At 38.1% G+C, this 25,165-nt stretch overlaps 1 protein-coding gene across 4 annotated transcripts in view; it reads right to left on the reverse strand.

The window, feature by feature from the left end:
- Positions 1–24,275, reverse strand: part of SPATA6 (spermatogenesis associated 6) — a gene marked incomplete at its 5' end in the record, with an annotated part of 155,871 nt that extends 131,596 nt beyond the window's left edge. For 3 of the 4 annotated variants that reach the window (XM_079698369.1, XM_079698370.1, XM_079698368.1), the window contains one exon: positions 24,210–24,260. In XM_079698369.1, the coding sequence (XP_079554495.1) occupies positions 24,210–24,260 (51 nt within the window). Of the gene's footprint in view, positions 1–24,209 lie in introns of all 4 variants that reach the window. The other variant, XM_079698371.1, reaches the window with a different exon arrangement.
- Positions 24,276–25,165: the final 890 nt, after the last annotated feature.

The following is a 25,165-nucleotide window of genomic DNA, read 5'->3' on the forward strand; positions in this document are numbered from 1 at the left end:
TCCTCCTCATCTACTTCTACCTCCCAAGGCTTACATTAACCGCCATCTCATACACAAAACTTCTCTTGATTCACCAACTATCACTATTCAATTCAATCTAATTCAAACATTTATTGTGAATTTATTATATTCAAGTAAATAGTTTTAAATTCTCACTACATTTTATAGTTCTCTTAAGGCCCTAATTATTGTCTCTATGCATTTTAATGAAGTGGGTACACCTCACCTATTTTATTTGATTATAAATTCCCTGAGAACAGAAATTCTAATTTCCTCATCAATGTATCCAAAAACACAGACTTCCCATATTAAGAAGCAGCTTAGAAATTATCTAGTACAGCTTCGAATTTTTTATATAGGGAAACAATAGAGCCCCACTAAAGTGAAGGTGATTTACTTACTTAAAGTCACACAATACATGAGTCAATACAATACATTCAAAGTACTTAGAACAGTGCCTGACAGTGCATTAAATAAATACTAGTGGGCTTCCCTGGTGATGCAGAAGTTAAGAATCCACCTGCCAATGAAGGGGATACGGGTTTGGGCCCTGGTCCAGGAAGATCCCACATGCCGCAGAGCAACTAAGCACATGCACCACAACTACTGAAGCCTAAACGCCTAGAGCCCGTGTTCTGAAACAAGAGAAACCACTGCAATGAGAAGCCCATGCACCGCAAAGAGGAGTAGGCCCCACTCGCCACAACTAGAGAAAGCCCACGCACAGCAACAAAGACCTAACGTAGCCAAAAATAAATAAATTAATTAAAATAAATGTATTAAAAAAATAAAATAAAAAAATAAATACTAGCTATAGTTATTATTAGAATGAAAACCACTATCATCTACCATCTTAATATAGACTATTGCACTGAATAAATGACTAAGACTTCATGTCCCTCTGTATACAGCAGTTAAGATTATTTTCTATGCTAGCTATTTTGACTCCATCTACCCCTTATTCTATTTTCTACTTTTGTTCTAATAATTCATTATTGATTATTAAAATCAAGGCCCTCAGAAATCTCATTCTGTCCATCAGCTTCATTTTCTACTCTGCCTGCCTCATTTAAACCAAACCTGTTAGAGTCCCTCTAAGTCTGTGTTATGCCTACAGATGTGGCTGGTCCAAATTGAGATGGACAGTTAATGTAAAATACAAGATTTTGAAGATTTCTGAAGACTTGTTCAAAAATATTTTAAAGAATATTTACAAAAAAAGTGTAAAAAAACTCATTAACAACTTTTACATTAATTACATGTTGAAAGGATAATACTTATAATATACTGACTTAAATAAAATTACCGTTAAAATTAATTTTATCACTTCTTTTAATTATTTAATGTAGCTAGGGGAAATTTTTAAATTATATCCTTGGCTCAAATTATACTTCTATTGGACAGCACAGCTCTAACTGTCCTCAATGGAAAATACTGAGTCTCTTTCCAATTTGTAGTATATTTAAGAAGACATGACATTTTTCCTTATCCACAGTTCTATAAATTCTGCCATTCTTTAAAGGAATACCATGGAAAGTTCCAAAAAGAAGGCATTAAAAGAGGGGTTAAAGAAAATCCAATGGAACAAATATAAAATAAATAGCACACTGGCTGGCTTAAACCAATCATATGGATAATTACATGAATGTAAATATCTTAAGTATTGTAACTAGAAGGCAGAAATTATTAGACTGGATAAAAAAGCAAAACACAATATGCTAGTCTGCAAAACCACAATTTTAAAGATTACGACATACATAGAAAAAGTATTTTCATAATAGTAGAGTAAATATCTCCAAAATCAGCCCCTCCACAGAGAAGCTGAATAGACATTTTTCCAAAGAAGATATACAGATGGCCAACAGGCACATGAAAAGATGTCCAACATCACTAACTATCAGGAAAATGCAAATCAAGACGACAAGGAGATACCACCTCATGCTCGACAGAATGGTTATTACCAAAAAGACAAGAAACAACAAGTATTGGTGAAGATATGGAAAAAAGGGAACTCTCACACACTGTTGGTGGGAATGTCAACTGGTGCAGTCATTACGGAAAACAGTATATCGGAGGTTCCTCAAAGAACTAAAATAGAACCACTTATAGGATCCAGCAATTCCACTCCTGGGTATTTATCTGAAAAAAAAGAAAATACTAATTTGAAAAGGTATATGGGGACTTCCTTGGTGGCGCAGTGATTAAGAATCCTCCTGCCAAAGCAGGGGACACGGGTTCAAGCCCTGGTCCAGGAAGTTCCCACATGCCATGGAGCAACTAAGCCCGTGCGCCACAACTACTGAGCCTGTGCTCTGGAGCCTGCGAGCCACAACTACTGAGCCCACATGCCACAACTACTGAAGCCTGAGCACCTAGAGCCCGTGCTCCACAACAAGAAAAGCCACTGCAATGAGAAGCCTGTGCACCACAACAAAGAGTATCCTCCCCCATCATAACTAGAGAAAGCCCATGCACAGCAACGAAGACCCAACGCAGCCACAAATAAATATAAATTAAAAATAAATAAATAAATAAATATTTTTTAAAAAGAAAAAATATATGTACCATGTTCATTGCAGCACTATTTACAATAGCAAGATATGAAAGCAACCTAAATATCCATCAATAGATGAATGCATAAAGAAGGTGATACACACAAACACATCTCCCCAACACATACACATAGGGATATTACTCAGCCATAAAAAAGAATACAATATTGCCATTTGCAACAACATGGATGCACCTAGAAGGTATTATGCTAAGTGAAATAAGTCAGATACAGAAGGAAAAATACCATAAAAAAAACAAAACAAATGAACAAAACACAGACACATAGATACAGAAATAAACTGCTGGTTGCCACAGGGGAGGCGGTTGGTGGGGGGGGACAGACAAAGTGGGTGAAGGGGATTAAGAGGTACAAACTTCCAGCTATTAAGTAAATAAGTAATGGAATTAATGTACAGCATAGGGAATATAGTCAATAATATTATAATAACTCCATATGGTGACAGACGGTAACTAGACTTATCCTGGTGATCATTTCATAATGTATAAAAATATTGAATCACTATGTTATACACCAGAAACTAATATAATATTGTATGTCAATTATAATTAAAAAATTATTGTAGCAAATGGTGAATATTTACTATGAGCCCTAAATTAGACACTATTGTATAAATGCTAAATTTATTGTGTGGGGGATTGTATTATAATTTATATAGGAGAATGTCCTTGTTCTTAGGAGATTTACCCTAAAATATTTAGTGGTAAAGTGTCTGAATGTAAGCAACTTCAAATGTTTCATCAATATATTTTTATGCCTATATCTCTACTTGTATCATAGAGAGAGATAAATAAATCATATGTGAAACAGACAAAAAATCAGCCCTCTGTAAAAGCAATGAGAACACCAACAAAAACTGTCAAAATCAACTTGTTAGAGGTCTAGAAATAAACCAGAAGTTTGCAACAATCTGAGGAGCATTTATTCAAGAAAAATAGCTGAATTTTGGTAAAAACAGTGATATTGTGGTGTTTTAACATACTTTATTCCCAATCTCCTCTACTCAGGTCTGCTATAGCCTTGACAACCAAGACCCTTACAATCATGGTAGCCATGAAAACTAGCAGCCCTATAGCCACTGTAGGAAATCAGGTATAAAGCTACCCAAAAGCCCTACGCCTAAGGAATTGTCAACCCCCATTCACAGGGCTTCTGTTTATTTGACTTGAATCAGAGCTTAGTCACAACAAACATCCTTTACCTGCAAGGCATTTGTCAGAAAAAAAAAAGCAACTATTGTTTAACATCATGGATGCCTGAGGCAGTGCCAGTTGGAGCAAACAATAAGTGACCAAAACACTTAAAAGGCAAAGCTGGAGAACTCTGTGTGTGTGTGTGTGTGTGTGTGTGTGTTGGGGGGCTGTCTTTGACAAGCTATGATACATTCTTGGCAATTCAGAAGGTCATGCACACATGCAGGGCTACAAGCATACTCAGAAATTACTTAAGGAAGTCCTAATCTCTCACCTCTGGTTGATCTTGAGGCTTTGAAAATGTTAGAAGTGAAGACTAAGACAGAGTTGTACATTACCTGCAGGGCATAGAAAGTATGTCCCAACATACTCAGCAATAGACATACTCAGCAAAGACTGGGGGACACACTGGTTCAAAACATTTAAGGAAATATAAGCCCTGTCATTAGAGGGCCATGAAGCTAACTGAGCAGAGACTTCAGTGGCCACACACAACAAAGAACATAGACTTTACAGAATATAGACATTGCCTCAGGAAAGTAAATAAACAAACAAAAAGCAACAACAACAGCAAGAAAACAATAAACTCTGGGAAATACAGGAAATCTGATTTACACCATTCCATATTATATTATTTAAAATGTCCAGTTTTCAACAAAAATTATGACATGTAAAGAAACAAGGGTATGACCTGTACATGGAGGAAAAGGCAGTCAGCAGAAAATGTCCTTGAGGAAGCCCAGAAGTTGGGCTTACTAAACAAGAGCTTTAAATCATCTATTATAAATATGTACAAAGGACTAAAGGAAAACTTATCTAAAGATCTAAAGAAAAGTATGGCAATGTGGCAAAGACGTCTCATCAAATAAGTAATATCAATAGATAGACAGACATTATTTTAAAAAATAGAGATTTTAGAGTTGAAAAGTACAAAACAAATGAAAAATTCACTAGAGAAACTCAAGAGCAGATATAAGATAGCAGAAGAAAGAATAAATGAACCTGGAAATTTGTCAATTGAGATTATCCAGTCTGAGGTACAGAAAGAAAAATGAATAGTTGCAGAGACTTGTAGGAAACCATCAAGCACAGCAACATAGATATAATGGGAGCCCTAAAGTAGAGGAGAAACGGCCAGAAACAATGTTTGCAGAAATAATGGATGAAAACTTCTGAAATTTAAAGGAAAACAATCTATACATCCAACAAACTCCAATAACTCCAAATTACACACATTGTAAACAGACTGTTCAAAGACAAAGATGAAGAGAGAATCTTGAAAGCAGCAAAAGTTAAATGATTCAGTAGGTAGCAGAAATCCTCAACAGGAATAACAGCTGATTTCTCATCAGAAATATGAAGCCAGAAGAAAGTGCAATGACTTATTCAAAGTACTTAAAGAAGACTTTCAATAGTTCAATATCCAGGCAATTCTCCTTCAAAAAGACAGAATATTAAGACTTTCTCCAACAAAAACAGATAATCCATCACAAGCAGAACTTCCCTAAAAGAATTATTAAAGAGAATCCTTCAGAGACCTTCAAGATGGTGGAGGAGTAAGACATGGAGATCACCTTCCACCTCACAAATACATCAGAAATACATCTACATGTGGAACAACTCCTACAGAACGCTGGCAGAAGACCTCAGACTTCCCAAAACACAAGAAACTCCCCCACGTACCCGGGAATGGCAAAAGATAAAAGAAAAAACAGAGACAAAAGAATTAGGATGGGACCAGCACCTCTGGGAGGGAGCTGTGAAGGAGGAGAAGTTTCCACACAATAGGAAGTCCCTTCACTGGTGGAGATGGGGGTGGCAGCAGGGAAGCTTTGGAGCCACGGAGGAGAGCACAGCAACAGGGGTGCAAAGGGCAAAGCGGAGAGATTCCCGCACAGAGGATCAGTGCCAAACAGCACTCACCAGCCTGAGAGACTTGTCTGCTCTCAGTGGGTGGGTGCTGAGAGCTGAGGCTTCGGCTTCGGAGGTCAGATCCCAGGGAGAGGACTGGGGATGGCTGCATGAACACAGCCTGAAGGGGGCTAGTGTGCCACAGTTAGCCGGGAGGTAGTCGGGAAAAAGTCTGGAATTGGATAAGAGGCAAGAGACCACTGTTTTGGGGTGCGCAAGGAGAGGGGATTCAGAGTACCGCCTAAGCGAGCTCCAGAGACAGGTGCGAGCTGTGGCTATCAGCGTGGACACCAGAGACAGGCATGAGATGCTAAGGCTACTGCTGCAGCCACCAAGAAGCCTGTGTGCAAGCACAGGTCACTATCCACACCTCCCCTCCTGGGAACCTGTGCAGCCCACCACTGCCAGTCCCGTGACCCAGGGACAACTTCCCTGGGAGAACACACAGCACGCCTCAGGCTATTGTAACGTCACTGTGGCCTCTGCCGCAGCAGGCTGGCCTCGCATTCTGTACCCATCCCTCCCCCTGGCCTGAGTGAGCCAAAGCCCCCTAATCAGATGCTACTTTAACCCCATCCTGTCTGAGCAAAGAACAGACGCCCTCAGGCGACCTACACACAGAGGCAGGGCCAAATCCAAAGCTGAACCCCAGGAGCTGTGCGAACAAGGAAGAGAAAGGGAAATCTCTCCCAGCAGCCTCGGGAGCAGCAGATTAAACCTCCACGTTCAACTTGATGTACCCTGCATCTCTGGAATACATGAACAGAAAACGAATCATCCCAAAGTTGAGGCGATGGACCTTGTGTGATTTCGTCTGTATAGCTTTGCTTTTACCATTTGTCCAACGGTTCTGTCTGTCCGTTTTTTTGTTTAGCATACATTTTTAGCCCTTGTTATCATTGGTGGATTTGTTTTTTGGTTTGCTTGCTCTCTTCCTTTTTTTTTATTACTTTTCTATATTTTTTATTTTTAATATTTTTTTAATTTTTTATTTTAATAACTTTATTTTATTTAATTTCCCTTCCTCCCTCTCTCCCTCCTTCCCTCTGTCCCTCCCTCCCTCCATCTCTCTCTCTCTCTCTCTCTTTCTCTCTCTTTCTTTCTTTCTCCCTCTTCTTCTGACCTGTGTGGCTGACAGGGGTCTAGTGCTCTGGCCAGGTGTCAGGTCTGTGCCTCTGAGGTGGGAGAGCCGAGTTTAGGACATTGGTCCAACAGAGACCTCCCAGCTCCATGTAATATTAAACAGCAAGAGCTCTCCCACAGATCTCCATCTCAATGCTAAGACCCAGCTCCACTCAACGACCAGCAAGATACAGTGCTGGAGACCCTATGCCAACCACCTAGCAAGACAGAAACACAACCCCGCCCATTAGAAGATAGGCTGCCTAAAATCATAATAAGGTCACAGACACCCCAAACCATACCACCGGATACTGCCCTGTCCACAAGAAAAACAAGATCCACCCTCATCCACCAGAACACAGGCACCAGTCCCCTCCACCAGGAAGCCTACACAACCCACTGAACCAACATTACCCACTGGGGGCAGACACCAAAAACAGTGGGAACTACGAACCTGCAGCATGTGAAAAGGAGACCCCAACCACAGTAAGTTAAGCAAAATGAGAAGACAGAGAAACATACAGCAGATGAAGGAGCAAGGTAAAAACCTACCAGACCAAAAAAATGAAGAGGAAATAGGCAATGTACCTGAAAAAGAATTCAGAATAATGATAGCAAAGATGATCCAAAATCTTGGAAACAGAATGGAGAAAATACAAGAAACTTTTAACAAGGACCTAGAAGAACTAAAGAACAAGCAAACAACGATGAACAACACAATAAATGAAATAAAAAATTCTCTAGAAGGAATCAATGGCAGAATAACTGAGGCAGAAGAATGGATAAGTGACCTGGAACATAAAATAGTGGAAAAAACTACTGCAAAACAGAATAAAGAAAAAAGAATGAAAAGAATTGAGGACAGTCTCAGAGACCTCTGGGACAACATGAAATGCACCAACATTCAAATTATAGGGGGCCCAGAAGAAGAAGAGAAAAAGAAAGGGACTGAGAAAATATTTGAAGAGATTATAGTTGAAAATTTCCCTAATATGGGAAAGGAAATAGTCAATGAAGTCCAGGAAACGTAGAGAGTCCCATACAGGATAAATCCAAGGAGAAACACACCAAGACACATATTAATCAAACTGTCAAAAATTAAATACAAAGAAAAAATATTAAAAGCAGCAAGGGAAAAACAAGAAATAACATACAAGGGAATCCCCATAAGGTTAACAGCTGATCTTTCAGCAGAAACTCTGCAAGCCAGAAGGGAATGGCAGGACATATTTAAAGTGATGAAAGGGAAAACCCTACAACAAAGATTACTCTATCCAGGGATGATCTCATTCAAATTCGATGGAGAAATCAAAACCTTTAGACAAACAAAAGCTAAGAGAATTCAGCACCACTAAACCAGCTTTACAACAAATGCTAAAGGAACTTCTCTAGGCTAGAAACACAAGAGAAGGAAAGACCTACAATAACAAACACAAAACAATTTAGAAAATGGTAATAGGAACATACATATCGATAACTACGTTAAATGTAAATGGATTAAAGGCTCCAACCAAAAGACACAGCCTGGCTGAATGGATACAAAACAAAGACCCATACATATGCTGAATACAAGAGACCCACTTCAGACCTAGGGACACATACAGACTGAAAGTGAGGGGATGGAAAAAGATATTACATGCAAATGGAAATCAAAAGAAAGCAAGAGTAGCAATTCTTATATCAGACAAAATAGACTTTAAAATAAAGACTATTACAAGAGACAAGGAAGGACACTACATAAAGATCAAGGGATCAATCCAAGAAGAAGATATAACAATTGTAAATATTTCTGCACCCAAAATAGGAGCACCTCAGTACATAAGGCAAATGCTAACAGCCATAAGAGAGGAAATCGACAGTTACACAATCATAGTAGGGGACTTTTAACACCCAACTTTCCCCTTTGGACAGATCATCCAATCTGAAAATAAATAAGGAAACACAAGCTTTAAATGAGACATTAAACAAGATGGAATTAATTGATATTTATAGGACATTCCATTCAAAAACAACAGAATACACTTTCTTCTCAAGTGCTCATGGAACATTTTCCAGGATAGATCATATCTTGGGTCACAAATCAAGCATTGGTAAATTTAAGAAAATTGAAATTGTATCAACTATCTTTTCCAACCACAAACTTATGAGACTACATATCAATTACTGGAAAAATATGTAAAAAATACAAACACATGGTGGCTAAACAATACACTACTAAATAACCAAGAGATCACTGAAGAAATCAAAGAGTAAATCAAAAAATACCTAGGAACAAATGACAATGAAAACATGTTGACTCAAAACCTATGAGATACAGCAAAAGCAGTTCTAAGAGGGAAGTTTATAGCAATACACTCCTACCTCAAGAAACAAGAAACATCTTAAATAAGCAACCTAATCTTACACCTAAGGCCATTAGAGAAAGGAGAACAAAAAAACCCAAAGTTAGCAGAAGAAATCATAAAGATCAGATCAGGAATAAATGGAAAAAAAATGAAGGAAATGATAGAAAAGGTCAATAAAACTAAAGGCTGGTTCTTTGAGAAGGTAAACAAAATTGATAATAACCATTAGCCAGACTCATCAAGAAAAAAAGGGAGAAGACTCAAAACAATAGAATTAGAAATAAAAAAGGAGAAGTAACAACTGACACTGCAGGAATACAAAGGATCATGAGAGATTACTACAAGCAACTATATGCCAATAAAATGGACAACCTGCAAGAAATGGACAATTTCTTAGAAAAGCACAACCTTCTGAGACAGAATCAGGAAGGAATAGAAAATATAAACAGACCAATCACAAGCACTGAAATTGAAACTGTGATTAAAAATCTTCCAACAAACAAAAGCCCAGGACCAGATGGGTTCACAGGCAAATTCTGTCAAACATTTACAGAAGAGCTAAGACCTATCCTCTCAAACTCTTCCAAAATATAGCAGAGGGTGGAACATGGGAGAAAATGGAAGAAAATATTTGCAAATGAAGTAACTGACAAAGGGTTAATCTCCAAAATTTACAAGCAGCTCATGCAGCTCAATATCAAAAAAGCAAACAACCCAATCCAAAAATGGGCAGAAGACCTAAATAGACATTTCTCCAAAGATACACAGATTGCCAACAAACACATGAAAGGATGCTCAACGTCACTAATCATTAGAGAAATGCAAATCAAAACCACAATGAGGTATCATCTCACACCGGTCAGAATGGTCATCATCAAAAAATCTACAAACAATAAATGCTGGAGAGGGTGTGGTGAAAAGAGAACCCTCTTGCACTGTCGGTGGGAATGTAAATTGATATAGCCACTATGGAGAACAGTATGGAGGTTCCTTAAAAATCTAAAAATGGAATTACCATACAATACAGCAGTCCCACTACTGGGCATATACCCTGAGAAAGCCATCATTCAAAAGGGTCATGTACCACAATGTTCACTGAAGCTCTATTTACAATAGCCAGGACATGGAAGCAACCTAAGTGTCCATCGACAGATGAATGGATAAAGAAGATGTGGCACATATATACATTGGAATATTACTCTGCCATAGGAAGAAACGAAATAGAGTTATTTGTAGTGAGGTGGATGGACCTAGAGTCTCTCATACGGAGTGCAGTAAGTCAGAAAGAGAAAAACAAATACCATATGCTAATACATATATATGGAATCTAAAAAAAAAAAAAAGGTTCTGAAGAACCTAGGGGCAGGACAGGAATAAAGATGCAGACATAGAGAATGGACTTGAGGACATGGAGAGGGGGAAGGGTAAGCTGGGACAAAGTGAGAGAGTGGCATGGACATATATACACTACGAAATGTAAAATAGATAGCTAGTGGGAATCAGCCACATAGCACAGGGAGATCAGCTCAGTGCTTTGTGACCACCTAGAGGGGTGGGATAGGGAGAGTGGGAGGGAGATGCAAGAGGGAGGAGATATGGGGATATATATATATATATATATATAGCTGATTCACTTTGCTATAAAGCAGAAATTAACACAACTTTGTAAAGCAATTGTACTCCAATAAAGATGTTAAAATAAACAAAAAAAGAATTCTTCATATTAAAATGAAAGGACACTAGACAGTAGCTAAAATGCTCATGAAAAAGTAAAGAACACCAATGAGGGAACTACACTGGTAAATTTAAGACAGTATAAATGTATTTTCTCTCATTTAACCATTCTTATTTAAAATAAAATTACATAAAGCAACAATTATTAAACTGTGTTGAAGGGTGTATATGTATAAATATGTCATCTGTATGATTATAAAATTATAAGAAGAGGAGAGAGAACAGAACTAAATAAAAGCAAAGGTTTTATGTATTATTCAAATTAAATTGGTATTAATCCATACTATATTGTTAAAAATTAAAATGTTAATTGTGAGCCCCAGAACCATTACTAAGAAAATAACTCAAAAAACCTAGTAATAGAAACAAGGGAATTAAAATGGTCCACTTGATAATAGTTAACACAAAAGAAGTCACTAATGCAGAAACAGAGAAACGAAAAAGACATTAAGACAGAAAAGACAGCAAAATGACAGAGGCAAATCCTACTTTACCTTACATTAAATGTAAATTGACTAAACACTCCAATCAAAAGGTAGAGTTTAGCAGAATTGATTACCAACTATAATCCAACTATATGTTGTCTACAAGAGACACACTTTAGATTCAAAGACACAAATGGGAAAAAAATAATCTATGCAAGAAGTAACCAAAGGAGAGTTGCAGTGATTATCCTAACATCAGACAAACTAGACATTAAAACAAAAATTGATACTAGAAGCAAAGAAGGACATTTTATAATGATGTGACAATTAAAAACATAGGTAAATATATTCCAAGAAGACACAACAATATAACCATTTATGTACTTAAATGAGCCCCAAAATACATGATGCAAAAACAAACAGGCATCTCTCTAAAGAAGATTCACAAATGGCCAAAAAGCACATGAAAATATGTTCAACATCATTAGTCATTAGGGAAATATAAATCAAAATCACAATGAGATAGCTCTTCATACTCACTAGGATGGCTATAAGTAAAAAAAGATGGACAAAACAAGTGCTGGGGAGGATGCCAAAAAATTGGAACCCTCCTACTGTGCTGGTGGAAATGCAAAATGGTGTAGTCACTGTGGTAAAAAGTTTGGTAGTTCCTCAAGAAAAGTAAACAGTTACCACAAGAACCAGCAACTTGCTAGGTATATATCCAAGAGCACTGAAAACATACGTTCACACAAAAATAGGTACAAGAGAATAACAGCATTATTCATAATAACCAAAAAGTGGATACAATCCAAATGTCCATCAACTGATGAATAAGCAAGATGTGGTATATCCATACAATGGAATATTACTTGGCCATAAAAAGAAATAAAGTACTGATATATACTATAACATGGATGAATTTTAAAAACATTATGCTAAGTGAAAGAAGCCAGACACAGAAGGCCACATATTGTATAATTCCACTTATAGAAATGTCCAGAGTAGGCAAATCCATAGACCTAGAAATTAGATTAGTGGTAGCCAGGGGCTGGGGGGAGAGGGAGATGACAGTAAATAGGAATGGGATTTCTTCATGGGGTGATGAAAATGTTCTGAAATTAGAGGTGATTGTTGCACAACTTTGTGAATACATAAAAATTTATTGAACTGCATACTTTAAAAGAGTGGATTTTATGATATGTGAATTATATCTCAATTTTTTTAAACTTAAAAATTCAGGACTAAAGTAAAATTATAGAAAAAGATACACCATGCATTCACTAATCATAAGAAAGCTGGGGTGGCTATCTTTATATAAAGTAGCCTTCAGAAAAAGAAAGATTACCAACGTTAATGTGGAACATTTCATATCGATTAAAAATCGGATTTATGAAAAGATATACAAAATTAAATTGTATGCACCTAATAATACAATGTCAAAGTAATGAAGCAAAAAAATATAACTGAATTTTGACACTTCCCTGTCAATAACTGATAAAATAAGCAGTCAAAAATCATAAAGGGTATAGAAGATGTGGACAACAGCGTTCAAGTAATTTGACCTAACTGACATTTACATAATACTCCATCCAACAACAGAAGGATACACATTTTTTTCCAAGTGCACATGAAAACATTCATCAAGATAGATGATATCATGAACCGTAAAACAAGTCTCAATAAACAAAATGATATAGGGTCAATAGGCAAAAAAAATCAACTTTATTTCTATATATTAGCACATTAAAAAAATTTAATACCATTTATAATATCATTAAAATCTGAGACATGTACTACCTAGGTATAAATTTAACAAAATATGTGTAAGACATGTATTCTGAAAACTACAAATGTCATTGAAAGAACCTGAAAACCTAAATAGATGGAAAAATATACCAGTTAATGGATTGAAAGGTTCATTGTTAATTCTCCCAAAAGTGGTCCATAATCTCAGTGAAAACCCAAGCACTAAGAAAAACAACAAAATTGACCATCAGGAGATAAATCCACTTTACATGAAAATTAATTTACACAATCTGAAAATAATTTTAAAATAAGTATTTAGAATCTTTCATCTAATAAGGGGAGAAAACTCCATAAAAAACAAAATTTATGAAATTAAAACAGGTAAAAATGTAAATATTTGGCATATGTTTAAAAAGAGACACTGAGAAATCATGGAATATGTAGTCAATGAAGTTAAAAATCTCAACAGAGAAGAGTTAAAAATTTAATTTAATAAGTAAATAAGAATATAATACTGAAGAATTCTCCCAGAACAGGAGGATATAAAAATATTACACACAAAAAAAGCACTTAAGAAAGCAGAATAGATAAAAGTTCCAATATATGTCTAATAGCACTGTCAGAAGAAAAGAGAGAACAGCAGAAAAACAATATTCAAAGATATAAAAGCTAAGAATTTCCCCAAACTGCAGAATTCCATAAATTCTCAGATAGAAAGTACAAACTCAGTGGAAAACAATAAACAGAAATGAATCTATAGTTCTATAATCATAGTGTACTAGAATACAACAAGGATAAAATGAACATACATTATGATAGTAAAGATTTTAATATCTCCATTACAGTCTGGGAGAGATTGCATGCAGACAAAAAATTTAATATGGAACTGAAGATATTTCAGAGAAAATAAGTTTGATCTGATAATGGCAGATAGAGCCCTACATCCAACAAATAAATTTATATATTATTTTAAAGTACATAGAGAATATTCACAATAATTGGATTATTCATAAATATATTATATATATAATAATTGGATAATAACACGTAAGAAATTGCCAACAAAAGTAATCAATATCACACAGACTTCATTCAATATCCCCAATGCAATTAAATTAAAATACTACAATAAAAGAATGTATGTATGTGTGTGTATGTATGTGTGGTGGGAAGGTGAGGGAGAAAAAGAGTATATACACACATATAAATCCTATACATCTTGAAATTAAAACAAACTCCTAAATAGCTCATAAGGTAAAGTAAAAAGCATAAAATAAATTTTATAAAAATTATAAAATGTCTAGAACCAAATAATTTTAAAACAGCTTCATCAATCCCCTTAGGATGCCAGTTAAGCAGCACTTGCAAGTAAATCCAATGCCTTAAAGACAGATACTAAAATGAGAAAAGCAATGAAAAATAGGGAGAATAACACAAAATTCATAGTAGTGACTAGCCAAAGGAAGAAGAGAGGAGGGATTCTATTAGAGAGTGAGATACAGGAGACTTCACCTTATCTGTAATGTTTTACATCTTAAGCTGATGGGGAGGAATATGGGTGTTCATTATGTTACTCTTTATAACTTTTTGTATGTCTGAAATATTTCAAAATAAATGTTTTAATAATAAAAAGCAAAAGCTAAATAAATATTTGACTTATAGAGCTAATATCTCATCTATGAACACAAATGAAAGATGCTAAATATAAAATTATGGATCAAATCCAACAAAATATAGTAAAAATAATACACCCTGACTAAAAAGAATCTATCATAGGAATGGAGAAGGTGCAACATCACAAAATGTGTCCCATCTATAGAACATGGGAGCAATGTTATATAATAATCTCATTAGACTGAGGGAAAAGCATTCAATATAATTCAAAGCTCAGGATATTTTAAAAATTAGGGGGAATTCCCAGTGGTTAAGACTCTGCACTCTCACTGCCGAGGGCCCAGGTTCAATTCCTGGGCAGGAACTAAGATCCCACATCCCACAAGCCACGGTGCAGCCAAAAAAAAAAAAAAGAATAGAAGGGAACTTTCTTAACTCAATAAATGAAAATCCTACAGCCAATATTATATTAGGTTGCAATATATGAAATTGTCATTTTTTTTTTTAGTCAAAAAATGGCCCATTGTCAGCAATTTCATAAGATTCAATCTAATACTGGTGAAACATCAGCGGGATAACTTAAAATAAAATGACAAGTATATGTGCTATTATTCCCACTATTTAACATTATACTGGGGATTCTAATCAAGGACATAAGTAATAAAAAGGGGAAAAAAAGAAAAAACATTGTACAAGAGAAGTCAAAACTGACTTTATTTACAAACATGATTTCCCACATAGAAAATCCAAATATCTTATATGAGATTTCAGCAAGTTGCTGAATACAAAATATGCAACAAAGACATGTACAAAAATGTTCACAGGAGCACAATCTGTAATATCTCAATACTGGAAGAAAAATGAAAATGTCATCAACAAAAGAAATGGATACACAGGAACAGAACAATTTTCCAACGAAGACATACAAATGGCCAACAGGTACATGAAAAGATGCTCAGCATCGCTAATCATCAGGGAAATGCAAATCAAAACCACAATTAGATATCACCTCACACAAGTCAGAGTTAACTATCATGAAAAAGACGAGATAACAAGTGTTGGTGAGGATCTGAAGAAAAGGGAACCCTAAGACATTTCTGGTGGGAATGTAAATTGAGCATAGCCACTATGGAAAACAGTATGGAGGTTCCTCGAAAAATTTGAAATAGAATGACCATATGCTCCAGCAATCCCACTTCTGTATATACATCCAAAGGAAATGAAATCAGGATCTCATATCTGCACTCCCATGTTCACAACGGCATTACACACAACAGCCAAGATATGAAAACAACCTAAGTGTCTGTCAATGGATAATGGATGAATGGATAAAGAGCATGTGATATATATGTACCAATATTATTCAGCCATCAGGAAAAAGGATATCCTGCCATTCGTGACAACTTGGATGGACCCTGAGGGCATTACGTTAAGTGAAACAAGTCAGAGAAAAACAAATAACTGTAAGATATCACTTATATGTGGAATCTACAAAAGATAAACTCAGAGAAACAGAGAGTAGAATGGTATTTACCAAGGATTCAGGAGGTGGGGGAAATGGGGAGATATTGGTGAAAGGGTATAAACTTCCAGTTATAAGATTAACAAGTTTGGTTACCTAATGTACAGCATGGTGATGATAACTAATAACACTGTATTATATACTTGAATGTTGCTGAGAGAGTAGATCTTAATTGTTTTCACCACACACAAAAAAAATGGCAACTACGTGAGAGGATGGAGATGGTAGCTAATACTATGGTAGTAATCATTTTGCGATTTATAAACATATCAAATCAACATACTGTACACTTTAAACTTATACAATGCTATCTGTCAGTTATATATCAGTAAAGCTGGGGGAGGAACAATAGAAAGGATAAAGAATTACTGCTTCACATAACAGCATGGATGAATTCTCACAAAGAAGTTATACGTAAACGTCGAAGGAGGGAGGGAGGGGAGGGAAGAAGGGAGGGAGAAAGAAAGAGGCTGACTTCAAAAGTTCAAAATTTGTTGTGATAGAAGTCAAGATAGTGGTTACCTCTGGGAGGGGAAGGGGGTGGGCAGGTGGAGTGGCTGGAAGGGATGGAGCACAAGGAAGCAACCTGGGGTGCTGATAATATTCTAATTATCCATTTGGGTGGTGATTACACACTTTGGATTTGTGCACTTTCTGAATATATGCTATAGTTCTGTAAAAAGTTAACTTAGGGCTTCCCTGGTGGCGCAGTGGTTGAGAGTCCACCTGCCGATGCAGGGGACACGGGTTCGTGCCCCGGTCCGGGAAGATCCCACATGCCACAGAGCGGCTGGGCCCGTGAGCCATGCATGGCCACTGAGCCTGCGCGTCCGGAGCCTGTGCTCCGCAACGGCAGAGGCCACAACAGTGAGAAGCCCGCGTACCGCCAAAAAAAAAAAAAAAAAAAAAGTTAACTTAAAAGACTCAGCATTCTTTGTTTACCAGCAACAATAACAACAAAAAATAGAAAATAAAAACAAAAGGCATTACTAAAAAGAGCAAAAACAAAGTGAAAAAATAAGCTTCAACTAGAAGATCTTTGACATTTACATTACATATAACCAACAAAGGTTGGTGGTGTTCAAAATATATTTAACAAGAAAAAAAAAACTCTTATGTTCCTAAAGGCAAAGGATATGAACTGGCTATTCATAGAAAAGGAAACCTCTAGGATTGGAGATTGGAGTTATGCAGCCCCATTCTGGAACTGCCTGGAGACACTGAAAGCTAGAAGAACAAGGAAGGGTCTTCCCCAAGAGCCTTCTAAGGGAGCACTGCCCTGCCAATACCTTTGTTTTAACTTCTGGCTTGTGAGAGAATAAATTTCTGTCCTTTAAGACTCCAAGTTTGAGGAAATTTGTTATGGAAGCCCTAGGAAATTAAACCAATTCCCTAAGACTTGGTAGTTCCATTTCTAAATCTATTCCCTAGAGCACTGGGTCTCTACAAGATCCAACACCCTTCTTTTACAACTAATATTTTACAATTTACCCATACACATAACTAAAAAATAAACCAATGCCATAACTGAAAAAAATACAGAAATAATTTATAATAAATTATATATTTCTATGTGTAAACGCTCAGGCAGAACTAAGCTAGAAGATAAAATATTTGCACTTATTCACAGAATCAACATGAACTGGTCTGTTTCAAAAGCTGAATGATAGGTGTCACGTATTGGCAGCTCAAACACAAGCAGAGTTGCCACTGATGCCATGATTTTCTGAAAGAGTAAACTCTTACCAGAGTTCCAAACAAAACAAAGTACACTCTTTCCTCAATTTACATGGTAATTGCATTACTGGAAAATTCACTGTATTTAAAACATTTTTTTCCCCAAAAAACCAGACTTTGTGTTTATACATAAAACAGAGTTATGTTCTTAATCTCTAATAATTATAAACAAGTTTTCATATACATATTCAATGGGACAGTCAAGTCATGCAGAATACCAGATAATCAACACCAGTAGGATCTCTCCCAACCACTATGGCAAACAAGGTAGCCCACAAATTTCTAGAATGCTCCCTAGGGCACAATACCTGCCCTTGAGAACAACTGACTCATGGACACCAGAAGGTATGTTCAAATACTCTCATTGCAACATTGTTTGTAATATTAAAAAAGAGGAAAACTGGTATTTAAAAGTCCATCAATAGGGGAATAAGAATTAAATCACTGTCATATAAATATACAGCATTACATAACAATTAAGGAAATTAACTAGATCTGTAAGAATCAACACTGACAAATTTCAGAAACAGTGAAGTGGAAAAAACAGATCTGCAGAAGGATACCTACAGTATGATACCATTTGTGTAAAGTTTTAAAACAGAACAATAGTATACGTAGTACGTAGGCGTACACAAATATGTAGTAAGCTTACAAAAACCTGAATGAAAAGAATACACTCCAACTTCATGATATTGATTATGTTACCTCTAGGAAGGGACGGAGGAAAATTGGCTTCAGCAAGAGGTGCAAAGGGGCCTTAACTACATCTGTAACATTTTATTTCTTAAAAATAAAAATTTGCAGGAAACATGTAAAATGAGGATTTATTAAATCAGGATGGGGGTAGATCACAGTATTTAGGTTTTCTTTTTCTGTAAGTTTGAAGTACTTTAGAGTTAAAGTTTTTAAAAAGTCTGTATTCCAGGGAAATTTACCACCAACTGCAGCATAACTGAGTAAGGAAACCAGAAAACGATCACGAATATTCAGATGAACTGTGATTGAAAAGTACCCAGATCTCTTTGCCTCATTGCTATCAATAATTGGAGTGAGGTAACGAGGTGAGGTGAGTATAGAGAAGAAAAATGGGAATTATACAATACAGACTAACCCAAAACTGACACTATTCAGGTAAAGCAAATTGGCTGATTTTATTGCCCAGGCATTGGGCTTTACTCTTGTACCTCCAATTTCTTCCTTCTATATACCTAAAAACATCTCATGAAAACTTCACTACTGAATAAGAAGAAGAAGGTAGAGAGAAGAAGCAGCAAATATAGTTTTTCATATCAAAGGTAAGATGTTTCAAATATTAAAAGTGTAAGTGATGGGAAATATAATTTTTGGCTGCTCTTTAAAAACAAGTTACTTTGGCATATTACATCATTCTCCCAAGATTCCTTGAGAAAAGTCACACTTTCTTCCCAGCAATATATTTTCTCTCAAGTCACGGCTCTGTTGAGCAACACAAAATATTGCATTATACACCAAAACCTTTCATGTTTACTATGGTTTTGCTCTCATATTACCACAGTATTAAACATGAGATACCACAAATACAAGACTACAGCAAAAAAATAAACATGGAAAGGGGAGAAGGGAATGAAGTGCCACACTTTCAATAGGCAGGTAGAAATAAAACACCTAATTTCCAGTTTAGAAGAACAAATTAAATATCACCACGATGGGGAAAAATTCAGACAATAACACAACATGGGATATTCTGTATCCGAGCCTGGTCTCCAAAAGGTAACGTGCATAAAAAAACTTCTGTAGGAATGAATGTTCATAGTAGTTTTATCCATGACAACCACAACTTGGTAACAACCCAAATAATCAACAATAAAGAGAATGGGTAAACATGTTGTGGTTTATGATAGAACATGATACAAATCATATGATAGAATGCTACCCCACAATATAAAGGAAATACCAAGAGGCACAGCACATGAATGAGTCTCAAAAATATGATGAACATCTAGAAACAATAAATGCTGGAGAGGGTGTGGAAAAAAGGGAACACTCTTGCACTGCTGGTGGGAATGTGAATTGGTACAGCCACTATGGAGAACGGTATGGAGGTTCCTTAAAAAACTACAAATAGAACTACCATATGATCCAGCAATCCCACTACTGGGCATATACCCTGAGAAAACCATAATTCAAAAAGAGACATGTACCAAAATGTTCATAGCAGCCCTATTTACAATAGCCCGGAGATGGAAACAACCTAAGTGTCCATCATCGGATGAATGGGTAAAGAAGATGTGGCACATATATACAATGGAATATTACTCAGCCATAAAAAGAAACGAAATTGAGCTATTTGTAATGAGGTGGATGGACCTAGAGTCTGTCATACAGAGTGAAGTAAGTCAGAAAGAGAAAGACAAATACTGTATGCTGACACATATATATGGAATTTAAGAAAAAAAAATGTCATGAAGAACATAGGGGTAAGACAGGAATAAAGACACAGACCTACTAGAGAATGGACTTGAGGATATGGGGAGGGGGAAGGGTAAGCTGTGACAAAGTGAAAGAGCGGCATGGACATATATACACTACCAAACGTAAGGTAGATAGCTAGTGGGAAGCAGCCGCATAGCACAGGGAGATCAGCTCGGTGCTTTGTGACCGCCTGGAGGGGTGGGATGGGGGGGGTGGAATAGGGAGGGTGGGAGGGAGACGCAAAAGGGAGGGGATATGGGAACATATGTATATGTATAACTGATTAAATTTGTTATAAAGCAAAAAAAAAAAAAAAAAGATTTATGAGGAAAAAAAAAAAAGAAGCATTGAGGAGCCATCGCAAGCTGCTAAGAAAAATCAGAGTTAATTTATGTAATGTGTCAAATATACAAAAGTTGCCCCCCAAAAAAATAAACAACAACAAAAAAACCAAAAAACCAAAAAACAAACAAACAAAAAAATACGATGAACGAAAGAAGCCCACACAAAATATTACACACTATATAGCTCATTTAATATGATGTTCAAGTACTGGCAAACTAATCTTCCCTGATAGAAATCAGAAGAGGAGTTCCCTCTGCGTGGGGCTTAAAAGGGGGAACAAGGGAATTTACTGTGGCGATGGAAGTGTTCTAAATCTTGATCCAAATAATGGTTGTATGAGTGTATGAATTTATCTAAATCCACAGTGGGGGGGAAACATTGTGGGAATGAAACAGTAGAACTGCTCTATGTTAAAATGGACTAAAACAACCTAACGACCAAATGCAACATGTAAACTTTGAGTGGATCCTTGTTTGAAAAAGTTAACTATACAAGCCATTTTTGTTGACAACTAGGAAAACTTGAAAATGGACTAGATACTAAGAAATTATGGATAATTATCTTAGGTGTGATAATAGTATTGTGGTTATTTAGAACAATGTCCTTATTTTTAGAAGATATATGCTGAAGTATTTAGGAGTCTCATGGCAACAATTTACTTTCATATTTTTAGTAAAAAATATTTATTATTATACATATACAAATATACAGATATATCAAATTAATGTACATAAGTCATGAAATATAGTCATTGTACTATTCTCCCAACTACTGTGTATGTTTGAAAAATGTCAATAAAAAGTTGAGGGAAAAGAAGATGCCCACTTACCTAGAGTGATCTTCAGGATACATTAAGGAAAGAAAACAAGCAAAGTGCAGACTAGCTTATATAATATGCTACCTATTGTGAAGGAAGGTAAAAAAATATATATCGGAAGGGGGGAGTGTACAGTGTGTGTGTGTGTATGTGTGTGTATGTATCTATTTGATTATATTACAAAGGGAAATACTAGAAGAATAAATCAGACACCAATAAAAATGTTTACCTACAGCAGATGAAAATAGATGGAAAAAAGGTTTGAAAAGGGCTGGAAATGAGACTTCTCAGAGTGTATTATTTTATACAGTTTTGACTTTTATACCCCATAAATGTAAAGAATTAAATGAAATTGAAAAGAATGAAATTGAAAAGATGTTAAAAATATCTATGCTCACATTAATTCCTCCATTCAATCAAAGCCAAATCAATCAAGCTTGTTTAATGTGTGTGGTTATTAACGGTCTTTTTTGCTCCTTCTGCGCATCACAGTCATTTAATGGGGTTTTTCCTGGTCAGAAAACTTAGCATCTTGCTGCAGATCTGCCCCTAAATAGTTGCGCAAACCTAGAAAATATTTAGTCAAGCTAAGCCTCAATTTTCTCACCCATAAAAAGAAATTCAATCCAATGAAAGCTAAGATTTCTTAGAACTGTAAAATTCTGTAACTCAAATGTCTGTTGAAAAAAAATGAAATAGGAATGTTTCCACCTGCATAATTTCTTAAGCCACGATGAACAAAGCTCCATTATACAGCCATTCACTTTCCGCCTGACAACTAATACTGGGGAGAAAGGGTAGTGAAATAACTCTCTCTGACCCCTTCAGGCAGTAGTCAGTACCACCAAGTGCTTGCTCTAAGCAGGTCTGGATTGGTCAAGGAAGGAAAGCAACATCCGGCCTGTCAGGCAGCTGCTCTCACCAGGCTGCTAAACTGCATTGGTTAGCAGAAGAGGAAGAAGCAGCCAGTAACAAAGTCTAAAGAGGCTGAATTCAGGAGTTTTACTAACTGCCCTGGGCGCAGCGGTTCAGGAAACTTCATGTATTCTTTTGCCAAATGAATCCTCCTTTACAAAAAGGCTGCCAAGCTTTGGCAGCTGTGGGATGAAAAAAACATCTGGAGCCAAAACTATAGAGTTTCTGACACTGCAGTGAGTAAAATCTCTGCAGCCTTAAAGATAAAGCGACAGTGCCAGAAACTTTCTTCTCCACGCCTGCCTCACACTCTGCCCTGCCCGGCCTTCCTTTCTTTAAGACCTAGCCAAAGACCTAAAACAGTCCTGTGACTTCCCTGGAGGTTTCAGGGACTGTGCTACAGCGGCCTCATTGTAATGTGAGGAAAGACAGCAAGGAAAGCAGAGGATGCTTTGTGGTGGGGGGATAGAGAGCCTTGACTGCAGAGCCTGAAGGAAGGAAGTGGGGAGGGCTACTCCATGCAGCACCCAGAGGAATGGTGTTGGCTATTTAAGCACACACACGTGCACACACACACACACACACACACACCCCGTTTTGCTGGGAGATCAAAGAGATGAGAAATAAAAGGACTTAGAGAAGTGGAAAAAGAAAAAAAGTACTGAAGGAGGAATTTTGTTTCCAAACTGCCTACAGGTCTAAAATGGAGGCATGGAAAGACTTTTGGGGGGGATTTCTTCTAGAAGAGAGAGGCTAGAGATTTCATCTGAAAAGGAGAATGAGAGGGTCCTGTAAAGAATGAGGGGGAAGGAGATCAAAACCCCTTGGAAGGGTCTTGTGAGATTATTCAGAGGAATGGCGTTTGCTCATGGCATGGAGAGGTCCAAGGCCTTTCACCTGAGGAAGGGCAGTGGGTTCTCTGCCTCAGCTGGATTTCCACAGCAAGCTGGGGGGACACTATCCTCTTCAGCATGTCTGGAGAGTGACTGGGTGGGGCTGAAGGTCCTCTGGAGCACGTTTAGGGAATTAGTAGTGTCCCTCTAAAAGCTGGTGCCTTTCTTGGACTGAAGGGAAGGATAGGGGTTCCTTCTCAACATCGGGAGAGTTTGGGGGCTGGAGGGACCTGAAATGGTTTCCGAGGTATTGGCCCTGGGGTAGATGGCAAGGTGCTGTGTGCAATGCTGACACATTTCGGTTGCGGGGTGTGGAGACTCTACTTTGAGAGGAAAGGCCCCTTCACTAATCAGAAGCTTGTTAATCTGTCTGAAAGAATCCGCCAGCCGTGATCTGGGAAGAAAAGCACCCCTCCCCGCCCCCGAAGGCTGGGGAGAAGTCGGGCCAGTAATACTCTCACTAAAAGAACTGGAGCAGAGAAGAGGAATTTTAAAACAAGCCTCTTCCCCCACCCAATTCACTGGAAAGTTAAGAGAGGAGAAAGGAGGACTTTCTAAAGTGGTTTGGAAAGGATTCGAAGGAACCCGAACTGGAAGTTGGGAGGAAGCTAGGGGAGCTGAGGTGGAGGGGTTCGGTGGGGGGCGTCAGGCCTCTGCGTGGCTGGAGTGGAGGGCGTTCGTGATTTTGAGGTTGGGGAAGAGCCAAATGACACGGGATCAAAGCTCCATAGGGACGATTCGAAGGGTGGAGGAGGTTTCGCGGTGACCCGGGGTCCTCGGAAGTGAACGGAGGCGGCGTCCCTAGTAAATTCCGGGGGCTGACGACACCCAGGCGGCGGCGATGGGGGCGCGAGCGGTACTCACAGAGTGGATCTCCAGCGCCAGGGCGCACTGCAGCGCCTTTACTTTCGGCATCCGCGCAGGGTTGGGGCGGCGGGGAGGGACCCCGGCCGCGGACCCGAGGGAGGCGAGGAGACGCGGGGCGGGGAGGGGAGGAGACGAGGTGGCGGCGGCGGTAGCAGCTGTGCCCCCAGGCCGGGGTCCGCGGTCCAGCCTGGGTCCCGCCCGAGCGGCAGCCGTGCGCGGGGCGCGGACTCGTTGTCTTGGCAGCCGGGAGGGGCGGGGCCGGAAGAGACGCTAGCGGGGACGCGCCGGAGCCGCCGCTCGAGGGCGAGCGGCTGGGGGCGGGACTCAGCGAACGCCGGGCAGGGCGGGGCGGGGCCGCTCGAGGAGGCGGGGCTTCCTAAGGGGCGAGGCGGGGTGGGGCGGGGCAGTTCGTCTGTGACGTTAAACTATGGGCCCAAAGCCAGAAGAAGAAAATAGCTGTATAATAGGACAGTGCGCAGGTCAGGGTGCTGGACTCAGGAGCCCTGAGTTACAACGTGGCAGTGGCAACTTGGGCTAGTGGCGTCCCCCCGCGGCCTCAATTCCCCAACTGTAAAGAATAATAACGATTATTCGTTCTCTTATTTGAATTTCCTTACGGTGTTCAAAGCCAGCATGAGAAAACGGGATTGGAGAAGAGACGTGCTCAATTCAAAGGCAGAACCAGGACTGGACCTCAGGAGCTCTCATGTAAAACTCAGGTTGCCTCCCTGAGAAGAGGGGCCTCAATCACATCACCTTCCTCTTCAAAGTCTCCTATTCTGCGATTCTTTGTTAGTGCGTCGCCCCCCTCCCTTCAAGGTTTCCCGTCTAATCACCTGTGTATGCAACTCAGTGTATATTGTTTTAAGTTGAACTGTCAATGAGGGGCCAAAAATAGGTCCAGTTGCAAAGTGGGTGGGCCATAGACCATCGATGATTAAGGAAATCTAAGA

The sequence above is a fragment of the Hyperoodon ampullatus genome (assembly GCF_949752795.1).
Source record: "Hyperoodon ampullatus genome assembly, chromosome: 2".
NCBI lineage: Eukaryota > Metazoa > Chordata > Mammalia > Artiodactyla > Ziphiidae > Hyperoodon > Hyperoodon ampullatus.